At 42.7% G+C, this 27,073-nt stretch overlaps 1 protein-coding gene across 2 annotated transcripts in view; it reads left to right on the forward strand.

Annotated features, from left to right (window-relative positions):
- LOC106571582 (MAM domain-containing glycosylphosphatidylinositol anchor protein 2) overlaps positions 1-27,073 on the forward strand; it is a 419,589-nt gene that overhangs the window by 259,267 nt on the left and 133,249 nt on the right. The window contains exons 7-9 of one of the 2 annotated variants that reach the window (XM_014144813.2): positions 2,494-2,585; positions 2,680-2,917; positions 22,354-22,674. In XM_014144813.2, the coding sequence (XP_014000288.1) occupies positions 2,494-2,585; positions 2,680-2,917; positions 22,354-22,674 (651 nt within the window). The remainder of the gene's footprint in view (positions 1-2,493; positions 2,586-2,679; positions 2,918-22,353; positions 22,675-27,073) is intronic. The other variant, XM_014144816.2, reaches the window with a different exon arrangement.

The following is a 27,073-nucleotide window of genomic DNA, read 5'->3' on the forward strand; positions in this document are numbered from 1 at the left end:
ATATTGTGAAACGTATGTGATTAAATATGAAACTATTTGTGAAAAAATGTAATGTTATATTAACATTCTAAATGAGAGTATGGATTTTCAAATAAGGATTAACTAGTCAGTGGCCACACCCCCGTGAGCCCAGACATCACATGAGGCATCATAGATCCGCCTCTTCTTTGACAGAGGATTAAACCCACTCCTGAAGAAATTCACACCAGACCAAAACATTCCGGGTGATGCTGATGTGTTTTAAACTACAGCAAGCCAAAGCAACCCAAGGTAAGCCGGACGTCTCTAAAGGTTAAGACCACGCAAACCATAAGACTAGAAAACCATCCCATGTGGAGCATTAGCTACACGTCTGGAGATGGTTAGACTCTGAGACTTTCGATTCACTACAGAAGGAGCAAATTCTAGACTACACGAATTACAGTTAGTCTGCAGTTAGAAATTACGTTAACCTAGAATGAGAATACTGACAACCGCCGAAGCATCTATCTATGAGAACATTTCTGAATGGTACTCTGAAGTATCCGTTCTAACCGCCAGGGCTGCGAAAGACTTTGTGACTTCAATGAAAGTTAACCAGAGACTCTGATGAACCCTACAAGACGATCGAGGATTCCAACAGAGTAGCCAACAACGACATACGGGCGTAAATATATATACATTGCAATTATTCTCGAATGAGCGGCCATTCATGTGGAAAGGATTAGTATTTCAATGAATATAATTATAGACTGTGTAACGAATCCATTTGGTCTTTCCCGCTCTTTCTTAGTCCCACCCCTTTCCTTTTGTCTACCAAGCTGTCATATCTGTTTAGCCCACTAGGGACTTTTCTATCATTGTTAGTAACCAATATCTATTGTTTGTTTGTTACGTATTTCTGTGATTATTTAGTTAGTAAATAAATAATTAAGCCAATTTGTATATTGCTGATTCATTATGGAAACTAGGGTTCGTGCATATAACCAAGAATTGTACGACGTTCAGATGAGACTGAAAGAAGGTAAAGAATAATTAATGACTGATGACTGAAATGTAAGGGATCTTTAGATCTCTAAGAATTCATTCGGAAGACGGAACTCCTTACGCTTACCACGCTTACCACACCAGACATGCCACCATGGGTATTTTCACAGTTCCCAAATCCAGAACAAATTCAAGAAAGCATACAGTATTATATAGAACCTTTATTGCATGGAACTCCCATCTCATTTAATGAACAGAAAACTTGGTTTAACAAAACTGATAAAGCAACACCTCACGGCAAGCAACACCTCTCCTCTATTTGACCTAGATAGTCTGTGTGTATGTATTGATATGTAGGCTATCTGGGCCTTTTGTAAATTGATGTAGTTCTGTCCTTGAGCTGTTCTTGTCTATTAATGTTCTGTATTATGTCATGTTTCATGTTTTGTGTGGACCCCAGGAAGAGTAGCTGCTGCTTTTGCAACAGCTAATGGGGATCCTAATAAAAATCAAATACCAACATTTGTTGAGACGTGTCAGGAACAGTCTTCAGTCTTTCACCCACCTGCTGACATTGATTTAAGTCTGGTTTGAGTGTGGTTTCTTAGTGTGCAGGCTTGTGTCACTCTCTTTCCCTCTGTGCCCCCCCCCCCTTCCCTCTGCTCGGCTCCAGCATCGCAATGTTTTGCACATTCAATTTCCTGTGTTTAAATCTGACATGCAGGTTTTGTTTTCATTTTCCTTTTTCGCCAAACTGAATATGATAATGTCTCAAGGGAATTGCTAGATGAAAAGATTTCTGTAGCGCCATCATTTTTTTTTTGTGTGCAGACGAGATGAATTGTACAGCAGCAGCGTTGGGAACAATGCGACGTAGATTAGAATGAAATCAGCCCGCTTTTCTTTTCGCTCTGATTTGATGACGCTGTTTGAAAGCTAAACTGGATTAGCCATAAGTATCTTTCCATTGATATTTCTCAAATGTTCTGCTTTGTGTGTGTGTGTGTGTGTGCGTGTGCGTGTGCACATGTCCGTGTGTGTTTGTTTGTGTAATGACTTCCTCTCCAATCAATGAATGCAACACTTGTGTGATTGGATGAATCACATCTCAGACAGACTGTGACTGGATAAAGTGAATCTCAGACAAACATACAGTATTTCAGTCTGATCAGCCAGCAGTTTGCTACTTTACAATTTGACGCCCCATTCAAAATCAATTCACTGCACCCTTCTAAAAAGTGTTTCACTGTTGCTGACCCCATGCTGCCCCTAACCTCTCAACTGTTGTGTTTGTTGTCTCAAGAGGTTGGGGAAAAGCAAAAATACACATTTCCTTTCTAAAAAAGGGAAACCATTTTCTCCATTATTGTTCTACAAATAGCAGAAAAACACTTTTAAGTGTATCTTTTGTCTACAGTGTCAAATAAAGGGAAATATGGAATTACTCCTGTGGCTGCCACTTAAACACACACATGGATTGTACCTCTCTCACTTTTTGGTGTGTCTGTCTGTATGTTCTCTCCACAGCGCTGAAGAAGGGGCGTTTCTGGATCACCCCTGACCCCTACCACAATGACGACAACATCCAAATTGGCCGCGAGGTCAAGATCTCCTGCCAGGTAAGACACACACACACACACACACACACACACACACACACACACACACACCATCCCCTTTTCACATGCATACTCAACTATCCACTCCTTCCAGGTGGAGGCCACGCCCCCTGAGGAGCTGATATTTGGTTGGCTGAAGAACGGGCGCGCCATGCGTAGCTCTGAGCGAATGGTGATCACCCAGACGGACCCTGACATTTCCCCAGGCACCACCAACCTGGACATCATTGACCTGAAGTTCACTGACTTTGGCACCTACACCTGTGTGGCTGCGCTGAAGGGAGGGGGCATACCTGAGATCAGCATAGACGTCAACATCTCCTCCACTACTGGTGAGTCTCACACACCGCCATGTCAGAACAGGAGATTGACTTATACACTTCCCCACACTCAGCAATAACACACATACATCAGCATTTCGCCACTGTGGCGGATAGAGACTTCCGTAAGACTACACAGTGTTTGCATCCCAAATTGCATCCTATAGCCTATACTGTATAGTGCACTACTTTTGACCAGAGTCTTATGGGCCTTGGTCAAAAGTAGTGCACTATATAGGGAATAGGGTGCCATTTGGGATGTACACAGACACATGCATACATACAGTACATCATCAAGACACACACACACACACACACACAGCAATATAAATGTTCACTTCTGCTGAAACATACACACTCTGGAGAAATACACTTTCAGAATTCCTCTATTTCCCACAAACACATAAAATGGTAACCTATTGAATTTGCCCCTATCAATTAGCATGTGGTATTGTTTCCACAATGTGACCTATTTCCTACCCCAAACTAATCCGAACCAAACATCCAATCCTATTGCCTGGTATCCAAACTCAATTTATGGGCTTCATCACAAATATCACCATGTTCCCTATATAGTCTACCACTTTTGACCTGGGCTCTGATCAAAATTACTGCACTAAATAGGGAATAGGGTGTCATTTGGAATGTTGCCATTTGGAAAGCAGACATGCTCCAAAACTAAATCCATTCCCTCCTTTCATCTAATTGGCTGCTGCTACTACCATTTGTGTTACTAACATGACATACATTCATTACATGCATCATGTCTCTGGGAGACTTTAGATAAGGATATTCTGGTGATTAGAATGGTGGCTTCATTACAAGAGAATAACCTGAAGATATACAGCACAGACCCGACACAGTGAGTTTGTGGAGGGTACCATCGATACAGTAGGAAAAGAAAAGGGCAGACGTTTGTATTGGTAGTGGTTAGGAAAAGAATGGTAGGCGTTAAGGAGGAGAAGAGAGCTATGGGTTAACAAGGAGAAGTGATTACACTGGGTCGGGAGGGGGGTTGGGGGGGTATCATGTGTAATTACCACTTAGAGGTCAATCAATGATCTCCCATCCTGCTGTGTTGTGCCGCCTCCCATTACCCCACTGCTCATCTCCTTTGCTAATGGATGGGACCTGATCGATAACATGCCTCAGAAGAGAGGTACTCCGATTGGGAATTTCCACTTGGAATTCCTCTGCCAAACAGGCATGCAGTTTCTCATCTTGACCGTTGTCGCTCCGAGATTGGAATGACCAAAGGGAGGCGGTTGTGTTCCCGAAGAAACATTCTGAGTTTGCTGGCTGCTGATTTGGTGTGTTTGAAAGGCGCCAGGGCATGGTAGCTTCCTGATAAGTGTGTGTGCGCGCGCATGAGTTTGTGCGTGTGCGCTTGTGTGTGTGTGTGTGTCTGCCTGCGCATGCTTGCCTCTGTGTGTGTAGCTATGGCAAGCCTCCTCTCTCTCTTTACTACACACACACTCTGTGACAACACACCCTGCTGCCATTCACTGCAGCAACATGAAAGCCTGTTGTCGACCTTCGTGCATAATTACCCTAAAATAATCCTTTGATAATCCCCCGTGCTATAAAACAGTGGGATCAATCGTACTTGTCCAGTTTGTTTCCTCATTATCTTCTAAGTAGTGCAGCCTTTCCCTTTGGTGTGTGTGTGTGTGTGTGTGTGTGCCTGGCCGAGACACACCGATGCAGAAACACACTCTTTAATGTGAACCATCACTGCTGCTGTCTGAGAGAAGAAGAGAGAAACACAAAGGAAATACCTGTCTATGATTATCATATAATATGAAAGGGCTTTTTGTGCTTGGATGGGATTGTTTTTTAGCATACTTGTTTTTTTAAGGTGAAGGTTGTTTTAAGTTGCGGCGGTTTGAATACGATGAAAGAGTTCCGTGAAGACACAGTGATTCATGTACAGGTAGAAGAGAAAATGAACATACAATTCTACTGTGTGCTGCCTTTGTCATTGCCCTTCCGTAGCTTTATTTGAGGACTACATTGAGAAGTTCTGAAGTAGTAGGATCACTGTGTCGAGATAAATTGTTGTATCTCCTTGTTTTGTATCCTGGCTGTCGCTATGTTGTTGTTAGCCAATGACGCAGCGGTTTATTAGCCTATTAGCCAATGGTGTGCACTGAGTGGTTAGTCTCGGTCCTGGCTGGCGGTCTGTTTAGGCTAACTAAGCCGTCTCTGATGTTCTCCAGAAGGGAGAGCGAGACTAGGGGTAATTACAGTCTCTTAATATAAGCATTTAGAGCAGATTACACTGCAGCTCTGCCAGGGCTACTGGCCATGGAAGTGTTATGAAAAAGATGGGGCCTCACGCTGTTGATGTATTTGGAAAGAGATGGGGGGCTCACGCCCTAGAAGTGTTTGGTTAGAGATGGAGTCTAAAGTATCTCAATCCTGAACACTGTGAAACTCTCTCACAGCCAAGCGCGGACCCAGGCCAGTCCAACTAAACTAGCACAGCTCAGTCTATCCCAGCTCCAGCCGTAGTCATGCTTAACCACCCCCTGCCATGCCCAGCCCAGCCTCCAGCCCACCCCAGCCTCTTCTACCCTACTGCAGTCCTAGTCCCCCATCCCCAGCCAAGCCCAACACTCATTATCTACAACACAGACAAGGAATATTCCTACTCTACTGTACTTTTAACTACACTTTTATCCCCACAGCTTTCATTAGTCCCCCCCCCCCCCACACAAAATAGTGCTAATATTTACAATCATTGCACACTCATTAAGTATCCAAGCCTCTTTTTTTCTTTCGGGCACCCTGAGATTGCACAGTTAATGGTTTATTCATGGGCAGTATCCAAACGAGAGCCCAGATTTCCCCATCCAATAACAACAGAATTAAAAGACTGGCGAAAAGAAAAGAGGAAGAGAGGAACGGAGGAGGGCGCATTTTCATGCTATGAGATAAAATGCAATTAATCTTCATTTTAGTGTCCCCCTTTAAAGGCCTACTGCAGTCAAAATACAGATTTTCTTGTGTTTTGTATATATTTTCACACTATGAGATTGGAATAATACCGTGAAAATTGTTATGATAGTGCCCTTTTAGTGTACGAGTAAAAAACAACTAAAGTAAAAGTAAAAAGTAGCTCATTTAAAAAGTAAAAATAGGCCTCCAGAGTGGCACAGCGGTTTAATGCACTGCATCGCATTGTTAGTGGCATCACTACAGACCCGGGTTCAATCCCAACCGGCCGTGATCGGGAGTCCCATGGGGCGGCGCACAATTGGCCGAGCGTCATCCGGGTTAAGGGAGGGTTTGGCCGGGGGGGACTTTACTTGGCTCATCGCGCTCTTGTGGCGGGCCGGGCGCCTGCATGCTGACCTCGGTCGTCAGTTGAACGGTGTTTCCTCCGACACATTGGTGCAGCTGGCTTCCGGGATAAACGAACAGGTATTAAGAAGCGCAGTTTGACAGGTCATGTTTCAGAGGACGCATGACTTGACCTTCGCCTCTTGAGCCCGTTGGGGAGTTGCAGCGATGATACAAGATCAAAATTGGGGAGAAAAAGGGGGTAAAATAAATGGCGTTACTTTTCAAATAAAATCATTGACCTTGATAATTAGCTTAATTGAATGAGCAAACCATTGAGACCCCCTGAAATAGAAAAGGGTCTATAGATGTTGCAATAGATTGATAAATTATAGGCTACATTTATGAAGTACATTAGGTTATGTAGTGTTCCTTCAGCAAAAACAAAGGAGTTCTGTTATAACGCCTTCACTTCTCTCTGAACTTGCTGTTCAGTTTCAGCAGAAGCTGATTTTCAAAGTGAATCGAGTCTTTGCAGTGAAGAGCAGTCCAACACAGCTAAAAATACACTTACAAGCTGCAGAGGCAGGCAGGACTGTGTTCAGTTTGAGAGACAGCTTCTTTATGTATGGAAAGGAATGAAGCAGATCCATCTTGTCTGACACACAGGCAAGGTACCCATCCAGCTCCCCTGTAACTTGTGACCTTTTGGGCATCATTCACTGCTCTGTCTCGTCCTATGTTATTGTGTCAAGATGATGCTTCAGGTAGACCAAACCTGCATAGTGGCAATTACACAACCTGCAATTACACAACATCAGAAAAATGTCATATTTCTGCATATTCTGCTTCATGTGGCCACTTAGTTCATCATATCACTGACATTACAATAGCCCGAACACAAACTTTCCATACTTGTTATTCTCAGATACTGAGGCTTGAAGTGAGTTTGTCAAATGTTCTCTGCTCTAAAAAGTTGTCTAATATTGTGGAGTCCATGTCTATCTGTGCCTTTTGTGTAGACTCACACAATTATATGCAAGATTAATTAATTTAAACCAGCCCATCTATTGTTCTCCCTCACTTCACAAACACACACAATAAAATTAGAATAATGAGTTGACCAAACATTACTTGTGAGAGACACTGATGTTGAATGAATACATCAATCATGAACGTTAATGTAATGAATGATAGGCCTACTTAAACTCTCATTAATATGTCATGAACTGCTTCATAAAGGTGTTATGAATGCTTATGTAAAGGTTAGGCCCCAGGCCCCAGTTATAGTAGTTTTACCCAGCGAACATACATTATATGTCATTTAATTATGTGACATTTGGATATTATATGGTTTCATACATCATCTGAGTGATCTAACCAAATATAGGTAGCTAAAAGAATAATACAAATGGACCTATTCTATCTGAGACTTACTGAGTCTGACTTTTAGGTGAACGTTATCCTAATTTAGACAAAGTACATAGCTAAAATTCCTAGCTAGGTCTCTCTAAATATGTGATGACCAAGCAAGCTATTGTTAGCTAGCTAGTTAGGTCACTTACTGATGTTAGCCTAGCTAATGTTGTAAGCTAGCCAAGATAGTTTACATGGCTAGTTAGGTAGCCACCACCACACATAGTGACACTGACATGCTAGCCACAGTAACGGCTATTATAATTGGGTGGTCGTTAGTCATGTAGCTAGCTAGCTAACTTAGCTGCAAGTATAGCTAGCTAACATTAGCCTGCTAGAATGCTAGACAACTAGGCTACAAGCTGCTAAAGCCATCCATAGCTAAATTGATGACCATTCACATCTAGTTAGCTTTCTTACCACTACATGTTTTGATTGGTCACTGACTAAACAGCGATGAGCAGTTTTTCTGGCTCCGATGGGCAATTGCCCGCAAACGTTCAGTGCCATCATGATCTATTATGATGGATAGCCTATAAAATTGTACTGAGTAACGAATGGTTTTGAAAAGGTAGTACAGTACTTCATTCAAAATATACTTAAGTTAAAGTTCTTTGCTTAGAAGCAATTTTGTAAAACTTTTTTTGCATTTTAATTTAAATGCAATGGCAGTAAGGTACTGAAAGATGCATTCTGGAACTTTGTGTAATTTCAGCCAGAAGATTTGAAAGTGGTGTCCACGAGCCAGACGTTTTTTGTGTACTACGTCATCAAATTGTGCACTGCTAAAATTATTATTTTAAAAACATTTAGAAATTTCTGTTATATGTTACCTTGACTAACCTGTACCCCTGCACATTGACTTGTTACCGGTACCCCCTGTATATAGCCTTGTTATTGTTATTTTATTGTGTTATTTTTTTTACTTTAGCAAATATAATAAAAACTCTGCATTGTTGGTTAAGGGCTTGTAAGTAAGCATTTCACGGTAAGGGCTGTTGTATTCACGGTAAACCTGTTGTATTCGGCTCATGTGACAAATACAATTTGATTTGATGTTACAAATACAATTCATACTATATGTTACGAATTTCTTGTGCTTAAGATCCTGGAGTGCATCTTTAATTGTTTCCCAGATATTATTTGATATTGAGATGAAAATGGCTGCATTGGACCTTTAATGAAGCTGTAGAGAGAAAGGGAGAGGGAGTGGGAGAGAGAGAGAGAGAGAGAGAGACACCGAGAAAGAGAGAGAGAGACGTTTATTCTAAACACAGGAAGAGTAATCTTTGCATTAGCCGGTTAAGGTGTATTTAGTAGAGGAGGAGACAGAGACACTCAGTCTAACCTATGGTGGCGTCCTTGGCATGCCTTTAATAAAACCTGACTGTCCTTATTCCTATCCTCCTTCACTTTGACTCTGAAACAGATTCCTCATCAAAACTAGTATGTGCTGAACTTTATCAGTGGATTGCACAAGTTAAAGCATTTTTGGAATAGTAGGAGAATAAGACACACCTGTTTTCAGTTAGCCCTATACTTCTTCACTTTGTCTTTAAATCCCATTGAGCTCCGAATTAAAACCTGTGGTACATTGGTCATAAACAGAACATTGTAGCAGTATTACACCTGTGGCTGCACACACAAGAGACAGAAAACCTTGCCTGTTAGCGATGGGATACAAACGTTTGTAATTCCACATCTTACTCCCAGTGGTCTCCACATCTTACTCCCAGTGGTCTCCAACCCAGTCCCAGAGAGCTACAAGCTCCACTGGTTTTCATCCTAGCTCCTAGCTCGGCCTGAGCCATGTAGTAATTGATTAACAAGAATCCTTTTGGGGATAGAAAATCACCTCCATGTTTAAGTAATGTTTAAGTAATGAATCTGGTCCTGATAAGCAGTTTCTCAATCATCGGCCAGTTCCACACCTGGGGTACCCAACAGCACACGGCGGCTCTCCAACCAAATTAATAACTGCACTTCATAAAAATAAATTAAGGGCTGATTCAAAATAAGGCACCAAGCTGTATTAATAATAAACACTGGTGAGAGCCACTGGCCTTCCAGAAGCATGGTTAGACTTGGAGACAACCTCTAATTTGTTTTATTTAATTTGAGATATCTGAGTCAGGTAACATTACTCTATGTGACCCTCCTCTACTTAATTCAGCCCCAGTGCACTGACTTAAAGGGGAACTGCACCCACTGATTTGGCCTTGTTTTTTTGTCTTGCTGCTCAAGAAATGCTGGCGGCCATGACAGAATCCAAACGTAATTTGGTTTGCTGTGGGTGTTTCTTGGGTGTGTCCTTACCACCACCAATCTGTCAGAACCTTGCCCCCAGCTGTCACAAAAAAACAAACATCCTGCAGGTTGAGTTCAATAACTACAGGCAGGGCGAGGTGCCAGAGGAAGCTTTGAATAGGTCAGTAGCCTACAGAGTAATATGAGAAGAATGCAATTGCTGAATTTATGTAGATATTCTAAACTAAGTGTTTTGATAACTTTCACATTTAGTAACAGGTTCATGTAGAATAAACAACCCTTTATGTAATACCATAGAAGCAGTGTTCTGCTAATATAACATTTAATCTTTCATTGTTATTCCCAGTTGATACAGATACTGTGCCTATCAGCATTTTGTATGTTGGTAATGGGGCTACCTTGGCAAACATGTCAGAGTGATCACACCTTCCTGTGTGTTGTCCCGTATACAACAGAAGTTCCCTGGTCCTGGTGCAGAACACACAGGGTTTCTCCCTCCCCATATTGACTGATACCAGTCAATTCAAAAACATAAAAGAAATGCAATACACGTAAAAGTTGTGTCTAGTAAAAATGTTATACTGAGTGCCAGGTATCTTTCCATTCTGAGACATCAGCATCAAGCCTGTCTGTCAGTCTGGACTTCATCACATCATCTTGCAAGTCTCCATGTTCTGGCTGAACACATACTCACATAGTTATATTACCAATGTCATTTAGGATAGGTCATATCTGACACACAAACAGGTACTATGTTGAAGTTTGAAGAGGTCAGACTAAACCTACCTAATTCTGTTATAATTCTGAGCAAGGCAAGAGGTGAGGCTGGAGGTGAGGTCTTTGCCAGAACCCCATTGATGGTCATAGCAGTGTAGATCAGCTCCTGGCCCCTTATCAAAGTTGGTGGTCGGTGCCACACAAACACGCGCACACACAGAGCACTGATTACATTATCAATGGTGGTTATGATTAGCCTGGTGGAACCTACATGATCGCTGCATTCATCTTTATATTTCACTTCAGATACCATAAAATGTGAAGTGAAATAGAATGGTGAACACAGAGATCAGTGTGGTTCCACCAGGCTATGTTACGCCCTGGACATTATACAGTATGCATCTAAAAAGTGGAAATTAAGAAACAAATCATTTCAGTTTGCATATAAATTGTGTTTCACAATTGGGTTATCAAATGTATCAAAGTAAGGAAGTGGGTTACCTTCTGAATTTGTACAAATGATGAGCCTGTGAAAGCTACCGCTGACAGGTGAAGGTTGCTGGCCGGATACTTGCCAACATGCAGCTGACTGTTCCATTCATAAGAATGCTCACAGCGAGGATATGTCTGCATGATGCTGATGAGAGCCACTTTGCTGGTCAACTTTATGCTGCATGTTCGGCTGCAAACTGGACATCTCTTGAACAACTGCAGCAGACAATCTTATGAGGTAGTGTTGACTGGGAGGGCCTGTGACAGGGTGATATAATACACAGCCAAGTGGTCAATTGCATTTTGTTTCATAGGAGTCTAGGGAGACTGGCAACAACGGAGGAGGTGTCACAAGGGTACTTGTGTCGCATGACATATTTTTATTATGAGCTCTTGCCTGACAAGCTGTGAAAATAGCAAGTGAACAGTGCATGAAATTATTTTTGGATGTCGCTAATCCATCGCAATCACATTGCTGGACATGTTATGATACCCACCTTTGCTCCTTCTGGTAGGTCACCGGCATCCGTTAATGACCAGGGGATCTGTCTGGCGCCCAACTGTGCACTTTGTCTAACAGAAAAACAGGATCAACGATTGCCATCATCCCTTAATTATAAACATAGCTCAAGAAATCATTTGGAAGCTAATTCTATGCTTTACAGATGTAGGCTGACTGGCCACAGATTGGATTAGATTCAGGCCGGTGAAACCGTTACACTATGCGACAAACTGTGCTGTGTTTTGCTATGGCCCTGGGTTGGCTTGAGTTTGGGGCTGCTAGTTAGTACACTGTTGTAGTCCGATGTGAGTTCGCTACTACCACCCTTAGCTGCATCCAATATTTATTTGTGCCCTAGACATGGGTTGCACCTCGGCGGCTTGTGACTATTTTGTCTAATTACTCTAACTTAGAGTGGCATGGAAATATGATGACATTGCTAAAATAGGCAAACAGTCCCATGTAACTCAGTTGGTAGAGTATGGCACTGGCAACGCCAGGGTTGTGGGTTTGAATCCCACGGGGAACCAATATAAAAGCGTATGCACTCACTTCTGTAAGTCACTCTGAATAAGAGCGTCTGCTAAAATGTAAATAATTCATAGGAAACAACTTCGCCATATTATGAGGAGAGAGATGTCAATGTTGCCATTACTGTTATTAGCAAAGTGTGTCAAAAATAACCAGCAATCCTAATGTTAGCTAGCTAAAATACGGTGGTCCCCTCAATCTTAGTTAGCTTGCTAAAGTTATACCACAGATAGAACAATGAGCCAGATATTTCACTGGATGTGTAAATGTGAAGCATCCAGTTGGTGTTTCCACTCACTACCAAATATGGTGATGAGAGGAATCCCAGTGGCCGGCAGTGGAAGAAGATGGAGCCATATGGATTTTGGCCGACATTCTGCATATTGTCCCATTGATGAAGCATTTGATCTCCATACAGTTTTCTGTTTCCAAAACTAGAATCTTTTAACAAACAGAGTGGACTGCGTTTTAGACTTTACACAAAGTTTCAAAACATTGCATTGTTTAGAAGGAGTGCAAGGGCAAATTGAGTTGTTGCACACGTTACCTAACGTAAATATGCTAAAACGCGCCAATAGGATCTCACTAGCTCGTTATTGGCTCTGCCCACCTCTTTGCTTTTTCTGCCCACTATGATTAATTTGCTCCCATTGCAAATGACAGGCTCTGGTCAATCTTGGGTTAGTTAAAAAAAAAAATGGTTATACTGCATCTAAAGTCAATCTGGTGTCTTCACAATCATGATAAAAGGTTTTCCTACTAATTATTTGCCTCCTTTTCAAAAGTTATTGTGTTTCTAAGCCAAATCAGAGTTGTATTAGTCTTCCCTGTGGCTCAGTTGGTAGAGCATGGTGCTTGCAATGCCAGCATGGTGTGTGCAACGCCAGGGTTGTGGGTTTGATTCCCACGGGGGGCCAGTACAAAAAAATTAATAAATGCATTCACTACTGTAAGTTGCTCTGGATAAGAGCGTCTGCTAAATGACTAAAATGTAATGTAAATGTATTGAGGTAGGCTAACGTTAGCCAGATAGTAGCTAGATGGTAGCTAGCTATCTAACATCAGCTATGCTAGCGATGACAGTGATAAAGATTATCAAAATATACATAACCAGCAGTCTATGGTCTAGCTACCGGTATACTCACCACCACTGGGGACCAATGAACTACAACCACCTATTCCCGCTTGATAGGGTCCTTCAGCAGGGCATGCAAACCATAGTTGTTGGCTGAGCATCCTGCTGGAAGCATGCGTTTTATGTCAATTCGTAAAGGACTTTTCAGTTTAAAAGGTCTGTGATCCTTTGAACGCGTTGGTTGGGGGCGATTAATCAACGGAGCCCCATTCAATGAAGGGAAGCGAACTGGGCGGAAGGGCGATTTGCATGTTGAGCTTGGCAAAAGGGGGCATGATTTGTAACACACTTAGGTTCCAAACTCCGTTTTAGACGGGACTGACTTCATGACCAGAATTATCCTATTTACAATTTTAGTCAATTTTGATACTAGAACAAATGTTTGAGTCATCGATGCCACATTGTCCTTAGTTCAATCGTCCATCCCTCTCTCATCAGGACTAACAGGAAGTGAGAGGTTCTGATCATCCCAGTGACCATGTTATCTGGTGACTGTAGTGAACTGTCATGGCTGCCACTGCAGACGTTGCTGATGTGATGTGAACTGTTTGTTGATCTGCTCTAGGCCTTCAGTCCGGCTCACTGAGCCTGATAAAGGAATCCTGGATGGCACATTCACGTTGACTCATGATACCTTCAGTTACCTGTTCAGGGCCCATCCTGGCCATTCTGCCGCCCTAGGGGAGACAAAAAATTGCCACCCCTACAAGAATATTCCTAGTAACCAAATGTCGCTGAAAAGACTTGTAAAATATGTATTTTTCCAGACGTTGAAATTAGGTTCAATTTAGGTTCTGAATGAAAGGTGTAAAGACGAATTTCCAGACATGGAAATCAGGTTCTGAATGAAAGTTGAAAATAGGTATTTTCCCGAACGTTGAAAATGTGTATTTTCCGTGTATTGAAAATACATATTTTCCGGATGTTGAAATCAGCCTCATTTTTGGTTCTGAATGAAACTTTGAAAATATGTCATTTATAGTAGTCTATATTTGGGCCATACCAAGGCTGGTCCAACCAAACATAGACGTATATGACTGGTTCAGATTTGGTCCGGAGTGGACCAATTATTTTCTCCATGGACATGGAAATCATGCCGGTCCAGACTGCGCCAAGAAAATATGTCCAAAAGGCATCAGCTTCGGTCCGTGTTTACTCAGGTACAGCCTACAACAGAGATGGGGAAACTCCAGTCCTCGGGCCGGAGTGGTGTCACACTTATTCCCCATCCCTAGTCAACACAGCTGATTAAACTAATTGCATTCTAAACTGAAGATCATGATTAGTTGATTATTGGTGTCAGATGTGTTGGGGAAAAAGTGTGACACCAATCAGGCCCCAGAGGACTCGAGATCCCATCCCTGGCCTATAGTATCGTCTGAAATTACATTTTAGGAGTGCCCATCTATGTGGTAGGCGTTGGTCTGTGCTTACTGGGTGTAGCCTACCATGTCTGCCCGCAATATCATTTTATGAATGCCCATTCATGTGGTAGGCCCACCGTTTATAAAACAGGTATTGCATTGTCTTTTTTAGTCCTGATTCCTGATTAAATTTGGCTTTTTGAGCTCTGAATATCAGCCGTTCAGAAGGAGTTATCCTGAGCCTATTTGCAATGTGTTTACATAGCGGGAAATGCAGAAGTATTTTCTTTTTCGCTATGATCAGCTCATAAAACATTTTAAGGATACAAACTTGAAACCACAGATCATGACAATTTAGCCCACGGGATAAAACTCCTGGTCACTAGTTGTGAGTAGCCTGATTGTCCATACCATGTTGTCCATTTTACTTTGACCTGTCCTGTTTTTAGGATATGTGTCACGTTCTGTCCAGTAAAGGGGTTATTTGTTATTGTAGTTTGTTCAGGACGTGGCAGGACGTGTCTGTTTTATGTGGTTTGGGGTTTGTTGGGCTATGTGTTATGTAGAGGGGTGTTTGTTTAGAGTGTTCTGGTGTTTTTTGGGTTATGTTCTAGGTTAGTGTATTTCTATGTTAGATCTAGGTTGTTTAGTTCTATGTTTAGTTAATTGGGATTGGCCTTCAATTGGACGCAGCTGTTCCTCGTTGCCTCTGATTGAAGGTCCTATGTATAGGGGTGTGTTTGTAATGGGAATTGTGGGTAGTTGTCTCCTTGTTTAGTGTCTGAGCACATGACAGGACTGTTAGTGGCGGTCGTTGTGTTTGTATACGTGTTTTGTTTGTTTTTTCCTTCTTTTTGACCAATTAAAGAAGATGAGTATACACGTTCCCGCTGCACCTTGGTCCAATCATTACGACACCCGTTACAATATGTTTGTTAACATGTCAGCACATTTTTATTTGATTGGGCGCCATTTACGTCAGGCTATTTGATTAGAGAAACCTGCTTGATGTAAACATTTTCCATCTCCAGGCTACAGAAAATGTCACATACTCTTTCTATAATATCCTATCAGTGCATTCAGAAAGTATTCAGAACCCTTCACTTTTTCCACATTCCACACAGCCTTATTCTAAAATGTATAAATATTTGTATTGTTTATTCACCAATCTACACATAATAACCCATAATGACAAAGCAAAACTTTTTAAAAAATTTTTATGAAGGAAATATCACATTTACATAAGTATTCAGGTTTTTAGAAAATTTGCAAACATTCTAAAAACCTGTTTTTGCATTGACATTGTGGGGTATTGTGTGTAGATTGATGATAATTTGTATTTATTTAATCAATTTTAGAATACGGTTGTAACGTAACAAAATGTGGAAAACGTTAAGATGTCTGAATACTTTCCAAATGAACTGTATATCTGCTACTATACATGATTTATGTTAGATAAAAAAAATACTGAATGTTGGTGGAGTGCCGCAGCGAGGCGTCTCTCCAACAGCCTCCTCGAGAGGCGTACTGGGAATGGACAAGGTAAATATTTTGCGTCCCTGCCTTTGACAAAGTGGGCACTGCTTATCATAGGTCAGCATCAGCGCTACCTAAAAAGCAAATACGCCACTGGTTGAGAGAAATTGTCATTGTTTTGGGGCAGAATTTAATTAGGTTTTATGTGTTGTTGCAGATGCGTCTTGCTCAGTTTATCAACAACAAAAAAATACGCCCTCGCCAATCTGCGGACACCTAATCCTGACAGCCCTGTACCTGTTTGTGTTGTGGTTGCCGTGGGTCAGTTGGTAGCTGTGGGATTGGTTTTCCACACTGACTCACTGAAGGTAGGGCTGAGTGAGTCACTGTATTTAGTTTCTATTTTCTGTCGATTCAACCAACCAAGTCTATTGCTGTTGACTTGTACTTAATGAACTGCATATTGTACGTCAGCTTAATGAAATCCTCTTCTAAAAGATCGTATTTTGTTGTAAATTAGTCTGTAAGTCTAACCATAAAAATAAAACCTCTTTCAATGATGGAGGAGGCTGCTGTGAGCCCCTGTTTGTGAAATGACAATCATCATGCCTGTGAAGAATCTCATTTGCCATGGTGACAATCATATGGGTAGACCACAAACCTTTCAGTGATGTTCAGTGTGGAGTTTCTTGGGAGAAGAAAGCACCGCGATAGGCATCAGGGCTCACACACATACAAACATGAACGCACGCTCGCACTTACTCACCCAAGCGCACACACACACACATACAATCTAGGCCTGGAGGAATGCCCCTGTGTGTGGAGCCTCAGTGCCTGTGAGTGGTGTTAGTTTCTCCCCTGTGCCCTCGCGGTCTGTCAGCCTGCTAAGCCCTTTTGAGCCCCCGCAGGACAGACACAGTATATTCCTGAAGGCCAACACACACACACAAAAACACACACACACTGTCCCCACAGGGGTGAAGCTCAGAGGAGTGGCTCCACAGAGAGCGCTGTCACAGAGCAGTCGAGTCACTGGCTTAGAGCCATCACACACACAGTCTCTCTCTCTCTCTCTGTCTTTCTCGAAAACACACTCACTTGAGCAGAGTGCAGCGTTACCATAGCAATGGGAAGTGATGTCACAGCACTCACCCAAAGAGGCCAGTTGAGTTGTTGTTTATTTATTTTTTGTGTCATGCGTGCCGTCCTTCTGACCCCACACATATGCCTGAGCTGTATAAAAATAACAAGCAACAAACATTCCATATTGGCAGTCAGCTCACAGAGCCAGGTGTCTGTTGTGGTGGTAGTGGCAGATCCCTGGAAGACACAGCCTGGCTGCGGTACAAACAGAGGGTCCGGCCCCTGCCTGGCACTGAGGGTCTGTGGGGAAATCAACCCTTTCACTCAAACACACCTTGCACATGCATGCAAGCACACACACCTCAGCAGGCACACACAGTTCAAGATGCGTGTGCTTCTTTAACTGTCACACACACACACACACACACACTAACCAGTGACAGAGAGAGTGTGTTGCCACACGAGGACGATGGCGGCAGCAGCAGCAACAGCTCCACATGGTTTCATTACGATGGCATTCTCCAGCCAAGAGCACAGTCCAGCAGCTGTAACAGTCCACTGGGCTAGAGAGACATGGAAAGACGGCCTTCATGTTGGTATGGCAACTCAGAGAATATGCCTCATGTCGAAACTCTAATGGCCTGTTGTCCAAATGTGTGGTTGCATTGCCACACTGGATATTCAGAACTGTTGTGTAGAACTGGGTAAAATTAGCAAAAGGGGACAATATGCTATGAAAGTGTGTCATGGATTGGTGTTATGTGATCACTAGAGATAGTGAGAAAATGACTCTAGTCCATCTTGTTGTTATGTACTTTGCTAGTGGTTGACCATTCATCGTGGTTACAATTTCTTTTTACTACCCATTGTTGCAGTGATGTCCCTAGTGAAAACAAATAATGGATGTAGTTAAACGTTGGATAAATTCTTCATTAGCGACTGATGTATGTGTTGTGGTTTAATAGATATTTACTAGTTACGTACCGTATGCATTGTACCCGTCTGTCTTCCCATTTAAGAAGACATGGTGAAAAGGGTGTTTTATTTGCTAGTCTTTAGGTTCAGACCGAACATCACGTAGATCACGTAACCCGTGTCAGAAAAAAAGGGATTTCATTCTTTCTGGGTCAGATTGACTGTTATTTCATCACTATCATCATGATACAGATTTATTGGAAGTGGAGTTTCAATATTGCTTCAAATGATTGGGTGGAATTTCAACATCATTTGAGTCCATTGAGGGTTGTGTTGAAGTCAAGAGCTAGAGCTTTGGTGTAATGTCTGAGGTTTGTTGGGTATGATTTCATGACTGGTTGGTGTTTATTGCATTGTTTATTTGGATCAGAGCTGCAAATCTGTCTCTGAGTTTAGACACGCACGCATAAACACACACACACACACACACACACACACACACACACACACAAAGAGGCTGTGTTTTATAGGCAGGTTTTCTAATTTAACAAGTTTACTGTGTCCAGCCCACTAGATTACCCCGTTGATCCAACCTGCCAGTGCCAATGTATTTTATCCTCAGCCCCAGGACACAAATGCACGCATGCATGTACAGTACGTACACGCACACACACACACACACACACGGACACATAGACACACACACACACACAGGGAACTCTTTTACTCTGAACCCTGCCCCTGTTTCTTCAATGTCCACTCACTACTTGCCGCTTCAACTTCCCCTCCAACTACATATTTATAGGGACAAACTTTGTTGTTTGACCCTGCTAATGGTTCTGCATCCATCACCAGATGTAGAGAGTTCAGGAATAACTTTTTGTTGAATGGTTTGTATCCTCAGAGTTTTGGAGAAGCCTTAACTGTGTGCGGGAACAGATTTTCTTGTTTGATCTAGATTTGTTGTTGTTGTGCTTAAAGGTAGACTCAGCGATATGATGTAGATGCAGAAAGTAAACAGCATAATGGGTCAATTTCCGGGCCAACAACTTGACGCATGGGGTTCAATGTCTCTGCTTTCGTCAAGGGTTGAAACCGGTTAAGGGAAAAGAACTGAAAATAAATAACACAATTATTTGAGGGACAGAACCCGAGCCGATAACAAAAGTGATCTATACTGTTCCAGAACGGAACTGTTATTTTAAAAGCATAGGAACTGGTTAATAACGTTTTTTTATATTCTGCAAAAATTGCAACAAAGAGCCTATGCAAAGCCCTCACTCTGTCACTCAGAAACGTATTCCAGCATCTGCTTGCCAGCTGGGAATCTTTGACACTGGGTGTGCGTGTGTGTGTAAGCTACCTGCCCTTCCCATCTGAAGCATAGCTTATGGTAGCCTACTGACGACATTACAAGCGTAATTCATAAATTAAGGTGAGATGTTTAATTAGAGAAGAATGGATGTACTTTTCCAATCCAAGTTAAAGATACTATAGCTACCACGTTTCACATTGGATTTATTAACTGCAAAAAGGTAAGATAGGTTTTTAATTCTAAACTCAGCAAAAATAGCAACACCCTCTCACTGTCAACTTCGTTTATTTTCAGCGAACTTAACATGTGTAAGTATTTGTATGAACATAACAAGATTCTACAACTGAGACATAAACTGAACAAGTTCGACAGACATGGGATTAACAGAAATGGAATAATGTGTCCCTGAACAAAGGGGGGGTCAAAATCAAAACTAACAGTCAGTATCTGGTGTGTCCACCAGCTGCATTAAGTACTGCAGCGCATCTCCTCCTCATGGACTGCACCATATTTGTCAGTTTTTGCAGGTGCCCTCTTCCACCAGGGCACCTGCAAATTCCCAGACATTTCTGGGGGGAATGGCCCTAGCCCTCACCCTCCGATCCAACAGGTCCCAGACATGCTCAATGGTATTGAGATCTGGGCTCTTCGCTGGCCATGGCAGAACACTGACATTCCTGCCTTGCAGGAAATCACGCACAGAACGAGCAGTATGGCTGGTGGCATTGTCATGCTGGAGGGTCATGTCAGGATGAGCCTGCAGGAAGGCTACCACATGAGGGAGGACGATGTCTTCCCTGTAACGCACAGCATTGAGATTGCCTGCAATGACAACAAGCTCAGTCCGATGATGCTGTGACACACCGCCCTAAAGGACCCTCCACCTCCAAATTGAACCCGCTCCAGAGTACAGGCCTTGGTGTAATGCTCATTCCTTCGACGATAAACGCAAATCCGTCTTTCACACCTGGTAAGACAATACCGCGACTCGTCAGTGAAGAGCTCTTTTTGCCAGTCCTGTCTGGTCCAGTGACGGTGGGTTTGTGACCATAGGCGATGTTGTTGCCGGTGATGTCTGGTGAGGACCTGCCTTACAACAGGCTTAAAAGCCCTCAGTCCAGCCTCTCTCAGCCTATTGCGGACAGTCTGAGCACTGATAGAGGGATTGTGCATTCCTAGTGTAACTCGGGGCAGTTGTTGTTGCCATCCTGTACCTGTCCCGCAGGTGTGATGTTCAGATGTACCGATCCTGTGCAGGTGTTGTTACACGTGGTCTGCCACTACTAGGACGATCAGCTGTCCGTCCTGTCTCCCTGTAGCGCTGTCTTAGGCGTCTCACAGTACGGACATTGCAATTTATTGTCCTGGCCACATCTGCAGTCCTCATGCCTCCTTGTAGCATGCCTAAGGCACGATCACACAGATGAGCAGGGACCCTGGGCATCTTTCTTTTGGTGTTTTTCAAAGTCAGTAGAAAGGCCTCTTTAGTGTCCTAAGTTTTCATAACTGTCACCTTAATTGCCTATTGTCTGTAAGCTATTAGTGTCTTAATGACCGTTCCACGGGTGCATGTTTATTAATTGATTATGGTTCATTGAACAGGCATGGGAATCAGTGTTTAAACCCTTTACAATGAAGATCTGTGAAGTTATTTTGATTTTTACGAATTATCTTTGAAATGTTTGCTCTGGTCCAACATTAAACCAACTTGGAAGTTCAAAGAGATTCAAAGTTCCTCCATAGAAGCTGCTCCTTCGTAGGTATAATTCTGTGGGCCTAATGCATGTTATAACAAGATGCCCATCGCTTCAAGGCAAGCTTCCTCCATCCTCTCGTTCTCCCCTCACCCTCGCACCCTACACTGTGACTGTGAGCACAGTGTGTGTGTTTGTCTTTCATTACGATTAAACATGCTGTTACTGCAAAACACAACTTGCTCTTAACAACTTTCTAATACAGATTATATTGCTTTACCCACTCCACAGCAAGCTGCTCTATCCACATTGATTGGTGAAGTAATTAAATGTTGAGCGAAATGTAAAAAAATACATGTTTTAGAAGTTTAAAAAGGAATAGAAAGGAACAATATAAACCGGTACTTTTTTGGGGGCTCAAACCAGTTCAGAACTTTTCTGGTTGGAACAGTGGAAGGGAACCAACAAAATAATGGTTCTGTTCAGAACGAAGTGATTGGAAAATAATTTTGGTTTCAACCCCTGGTTTCGGTGTGAACAGCGTGAAGCGAACCCGTGCACATGTGCCGATATTGTGTGTGACTGTTTGAGACCGAAGTCTTGCAGACAGTATATCTGCGGTGCTGCTCATGGAGTCTACCTTTAAAGATAGGTCGATACTTTTCATGAGAAGTTGTGCTCACCTGGCTTACCTGGAAAACTAAAATGAATTATTTATGATGATGATAGTCTCATTGGTATAGATTTGTGGTTCAAGTTCTCCTCTTTTGCCAAATTTTTAGAGAGGACAAGACCTGACTCCTTAAGTCTGATTTTATTCGAAGCAAATCTATCAGATTTCTGATGCACTTTAGTTATTGATTCCTCTCTTTGACCTTCGTTCATGACGTCTGTTTGTGCGTCAGCTCTTCATTGCATTGTCCATTGTTTTACCATTGCTTACTTACATTTAACCCTTTCTCTGCTGATCACCATGTTTGGTGAATGTTCATACTGTTCCCTACCTACTTTAATCCAAGCTAACAGCCATGACTCCAACTCTCTCCGTGGCATGGTTCTCCATAATAGCAGTGTGTGTGGCCGAGACTCAACTCAACTCATACTAGCAATGTGTGTATGTGACCGAGCACTCAACTCAAACTCCATCAAATCCATTGCAACATGGATGCTCATTCGCTTTCCCATCCCTCCCCCTCTCCCCCCGTCGACCATTCCCCCTTACTCCGCCAACCGACTTTCTAGAGCCCCATATCAGTCCCTCCTCTGTTTTTCTCTTTCTTAGTTCCCCCCAACCTGACAGTGCCACGGGGTAAGAGCCCCCTGGTGGTTCGGGAGGGCGACACGGTGGAGCTCGAGTGTCTGGTTTCAGGGAAGCCCAAGCCCATTATCCTGTGGTCTCGGGCCGATAAAGAGGCGCCCATGCCGGATGGGAGCCTGCAGGCTGAGAGCTACGACGGGGTGCTGCGGATCGTCAACGTGTCCAGAGAGATGACCGGCTCCTACCGCTGCCAGACCAGCCAGTTCAACGGGTTTAATGTGAAGCCCAGGGAAGCTGTGGTGGAGCTCATCGTACAATGTGAGTAGTGGGTAATGGTATGAGTCTGGGGGATTGTGTGGGGTAGGTATGTGTGGGTGGGATTGTGTGGAGGATGTCTGTTTGTGTTTGATTGGGGGTGGTTGTTTCTTATGTTTTGTGTTTTGTGTTTGGGTGTTTGTATGTTGTGTCTGGACTAGGTCTATCTGCCTTGTCTCAATAGCCTCATTCAGACCAGACCATACTGAATGTGTAATCGTGTATGTGCTTCTGTGCACTTACATTATGTGTGTAACGGAACATTACAGCAGCCTCAATGGATCTCATCCCTCTTTCTTTCTCTCTCTCTCTCGCCACTCCACACCTCTCACCCTCCCACAGCCATCCAATGTTCCTTTTGAAGGGAAGGGTTTAAAATGAGTCCCATCCTCTATAGCTGCACTGTCAGGACACACATATATGCACACTCACATAGGCACCCGAGCAATGGGGCAGACAGAGCAGATGCATCCCCACTTTCAAAATAGGGGAGCAAACATATGTTTTTATACCCCCACTTTTTAACCAAAATAGTATAATGATCCATTGGGCAATTTGTCATTTTCAATAATTAGTCATGTTTTGAGCTGGTCTGTATTAAAATAGATCCATATTAGATCCATATTATATATTATATAATAATTAACAAATGGCATGTTACACCTCCTCCCCCTGTTGCCTCAAGATTAATGGTTTTGCCGGGTGGAAAGTTTTGCTCCCCCCCCAACGCCACTGTTTTGGTTCAGTGCAGTTAGAAAGCTCTAGTTGCACCACTGTTTTGGTTCAGTGCAGTTAGAAAGCTCTAGTTGCACCACTGTTTTGGCTCAGTGCAGTTAGAAAGCTCTAGTTGCACCACTGTTTTGGTTCAGTGCAGTTAGAAAGCTCTAGTTGCACCACTGTGTTGGTTCAGTGCAGTTAGAAAGCTCTAGTTGCACCACTGTTTTGGTTCAGTGCAGTTAGAAAGCTCTAGTTGCACCATTGTGTTGGTTCAGTGCAGTTAGAAAGCTCTAGTTGTACCACTGTGTTGGTTCAGTGCAGTTAGAAAGCTCTAGTTGCACCACTGTGTTGGTTCAGTGCAGTTAGAAAGCTCTAGTTGCACCACTGTTTTGGTTCAGTGCAGTTAGAAAGCTCTAGTTGCACCATTGTGTTGGTTCAGTGCAGTTAGAAAGCTCTAGTTGTACCACTGTGTTGGTTCAGTGCAGTTAGAAAGCTCTAGTTGTACCACTGTGTTGGTTCAGTGCAGTTAGAAAGCTCTAGTTGCACCACTGTGTTGGTTCAGTGCAGTTAGAAAGCTCTAGTTGTACCATTGTGTTGGTTCAGTGCAGTTAGAAAGCTCTAGTTGTACCACTGTGTTGGTTCAGTGCAGTTAGAAAGCTCTAGTTGCACCACTGTTTTGGCTCAGTGCAGTTAGAAAGCTCTAGTTGCACCACTGTTTTGGTTCAGTGCAGTTAGAAAGCTCTAGTTGCACCACTGTTTTGGCTCAGTGCAGTTAGAAAGCTCTAGTTGCACCACTGTTTTGGCTCAGTGCAGTTAGAAAGCTCTAGTTGCACCACTGTGTTGGTTCAGTGCAGTTAGAAAGCTCTAGTTGCACCACTGGTGTTAAAAATGAATAGGCACCTGCAAAATAACATTTGGTTGTGCTGTTGTATTGTTGTTTCATGTCTGATGCTCTCAGGGTGTTGTTATATATCATTTGAGAGGTATGTACCACAAACTCATTTTGTCATTTCACTTTACCTGTCAGAGGTATGATGAGCACGGGCATGTCTGATTTGGCTTCACTGTGAATTTAAATTGCTCGTGTCCTCTCTCCTCGCCTCCTTCTAAAAACCCATTGGAGGAGAAGGTCAGTAGGGAAGGACCTCTGGCTTTCTCATCCAATGGATTTTTAGAAGGAGAGCGGGCACGAGGAGTATTCAATTGAGATTCTCCCGCTGACTTACAGTAGCCTTCCATCAGCCTACCAAAGTTTGCAACTTTGCAGAAAACTGCATATCTGGTAGCTTGTGGGCTGTCAATGAGTAGCTCATGAGTAGCTCAAGTATATTGAACAAAAATGAAAAAGCAACATGTTGGTTCCATGTTTAATGAGATAAAATAAAATGCACAAAAAGCTTATTTCTCTCAAATTCTGTTCACAAATTTGTTTAAATCCCTGTTAGTGAGCATTTATCCTTTGCCAAGATAATCCATCCACCTGACAGGTGTGGCATATCAAGAAGCTGATTAAACAGAATGGTCATTACACAGGTGCACCTCATGCTGGGGACAATAAAAGGCCACTCTAAAATTAGCAATGCCACAGATGTCTCAAGTTTTGAAGGAGCGTGACATTGGCATGCTGACTACAGGAAATGTACACCAGAGCTGTTGCCAGAGAATTGAATGTTCAACGTCATTTGGACTTTGTCAATACGTCCAAGATAATTTGTCCGTACGTCCAACCGGCCTCACAACCGCAGGCCATGTGCGTGGTGTACTGTGGGCTAACGGTTTGCTGATGTCAACATTGTGAACAGAGAGCCCCATGGTGGCATTGGGGTTATGGTATGGGCAGGCATAAGCTACGGACAACGAACACAATTGCATTTTATCAATGGTAATTTGAATGCACAGAGATACTGTAATGAGATCCTGAGGCCCATTGTCGTGCCATTCATCCGCAGCCATCACCTCATGTTTCAGCATGCTAATGCATGGCCCCATGTCGCAAGGATCTGTACACAATTCCTGGAAGCTGAAAATGTCCCAGTTGTTTCCATGGCCTGCATACTCACCAGACATCAGAGTATGTCTGGAGTGTGGAGCGAAATTTCCAAAGGCTGGAGTGTCAGCCTTCTTCCTCGCTCCAATTTCTCTCCAGTAGGGCTCCAGTAGCACTCACTTCACAAGCTCAGGGCATGCCTGGCCCAGCAAGCATTTATAGTCTACTTGTGTGCTGCTATAGCCCCTTGCTTTAGCTACTGTCATGGAGTTCGCTAAATATGTTCAATAAGGAACTGATAAAACACACAGGTGCTAAATCAAGGTGACTTACAAAGATGAGGACCAAGAGCAAGAGAGGGAGTGGGGTGATGTAGTGTCCACAACTAAATAATCATTATAGAATCTGAAAAGACACATCCCGAAAGATGATGATGGTGTACTTACTACATGCACATGCTAAAAGAAGGAACGAGGTGGGCAGATAACTAAGTGTGTCATTGTAGCAAAGTATTTATAAACTAAAGATCAGATCTCTTAAACGTTTCTTTCATTTTTGTTCTATTGTCTATACAATAGGCCATAATTGATTTTGGCCCAACAGTCCTGGCATATTTTGCCGAAAAACCTTTAGGCCTACTAATAGAAAAATTTCAAAAACTAACTCTGCATCTCTGCCCAGGCTGGCAAGAATGACCAAAAGGATCCCCAGTGGCTTTGCAAGTGTGGAGAGGTTATTCTCTGCTCTCGGCCTGCTCTCCAGGCACCATCGCATGAGCCTGAAGCCAAACTCGTGTTTCTAAAAATGAATTCAAAGGTACTTAGTCATTTTTCATTTATTTTGTATTTATTCTAAGTCACAGTCTATAATGCACAATATATAAGCTATAATGATTTAATACAACAACATGTGACTCGTTTCAGGAAACTGGGCGTATGTCACACGTCACCACTTTAGAGGATAGCCATTTGAACGTAAATATTATTATTTTTGTATGCCTTTTTGGGCAGAAATGCCTTCTGTAACATGTGAACTTTCATGTGCATTAATAACAAACCTGTATGCCATCTGTAAATACAAATTAAATTGTTAAACTACGAGCCTAGTTGGTTTAGCCATGGAAAAAGTCAGGAACCTTCCCGCTAGCCATGATTGGCTGAGATAATGGATGAGCTAGACATGCCGAAAGATGACTTCGGATTAGGTCTGCCGCGCTTCTGTCTATAACATAAGCTGATCAGTATTTGTAGGTAATCCATTCTAACGCAGCTTTTTTTTTAAGTTTCTGGAGGACCAAGTTTTGAAATCAGTGGAAGGCCCGGTGGCATTAGAATATGATATGTACGGAGATGGAGAAAATTCTGGCCTTTGATTGCAAATATGAGTTGAAAAGAGAACACACAGAAGGCTGTATAAAACACCTCTGGATTACATCTTCAAACTAAGGGCAACCATGGCATTCATGACAGAGAGGGAGAAGCGTCCATCCATGTATACGGGAAAGATAGTCTAGCTAGCTAGATTTTCAGATATTACACGTTCCTAATTTTGTCAGAAAGCCGTTTTTGTTTCAAGTTAAAGCGTACTGTTGGGTAGCTAGCTAACGTTAGCTGGCTGGCTTGCTAGCTAACGTTACATGTATGATCTGTGTAGTAATATTATTCGTATTTCAGAGCCATTTGCATTGCTAGTTATAGC

The sequence above is a fragment of the Salmo salar genome, chromosome ssa15, assembly GCF_905237065.1.
Source record: "Salmo salar chromosome ssa15, Ssal_v3.1, whole genome shotgun sequence".
NCBI classification, from domain to species: Eukaryota; Metazoa; Chordata; class Actinopteri; order Salmoniformes; family Salmonidae; genus Salmo; species Salmo salar.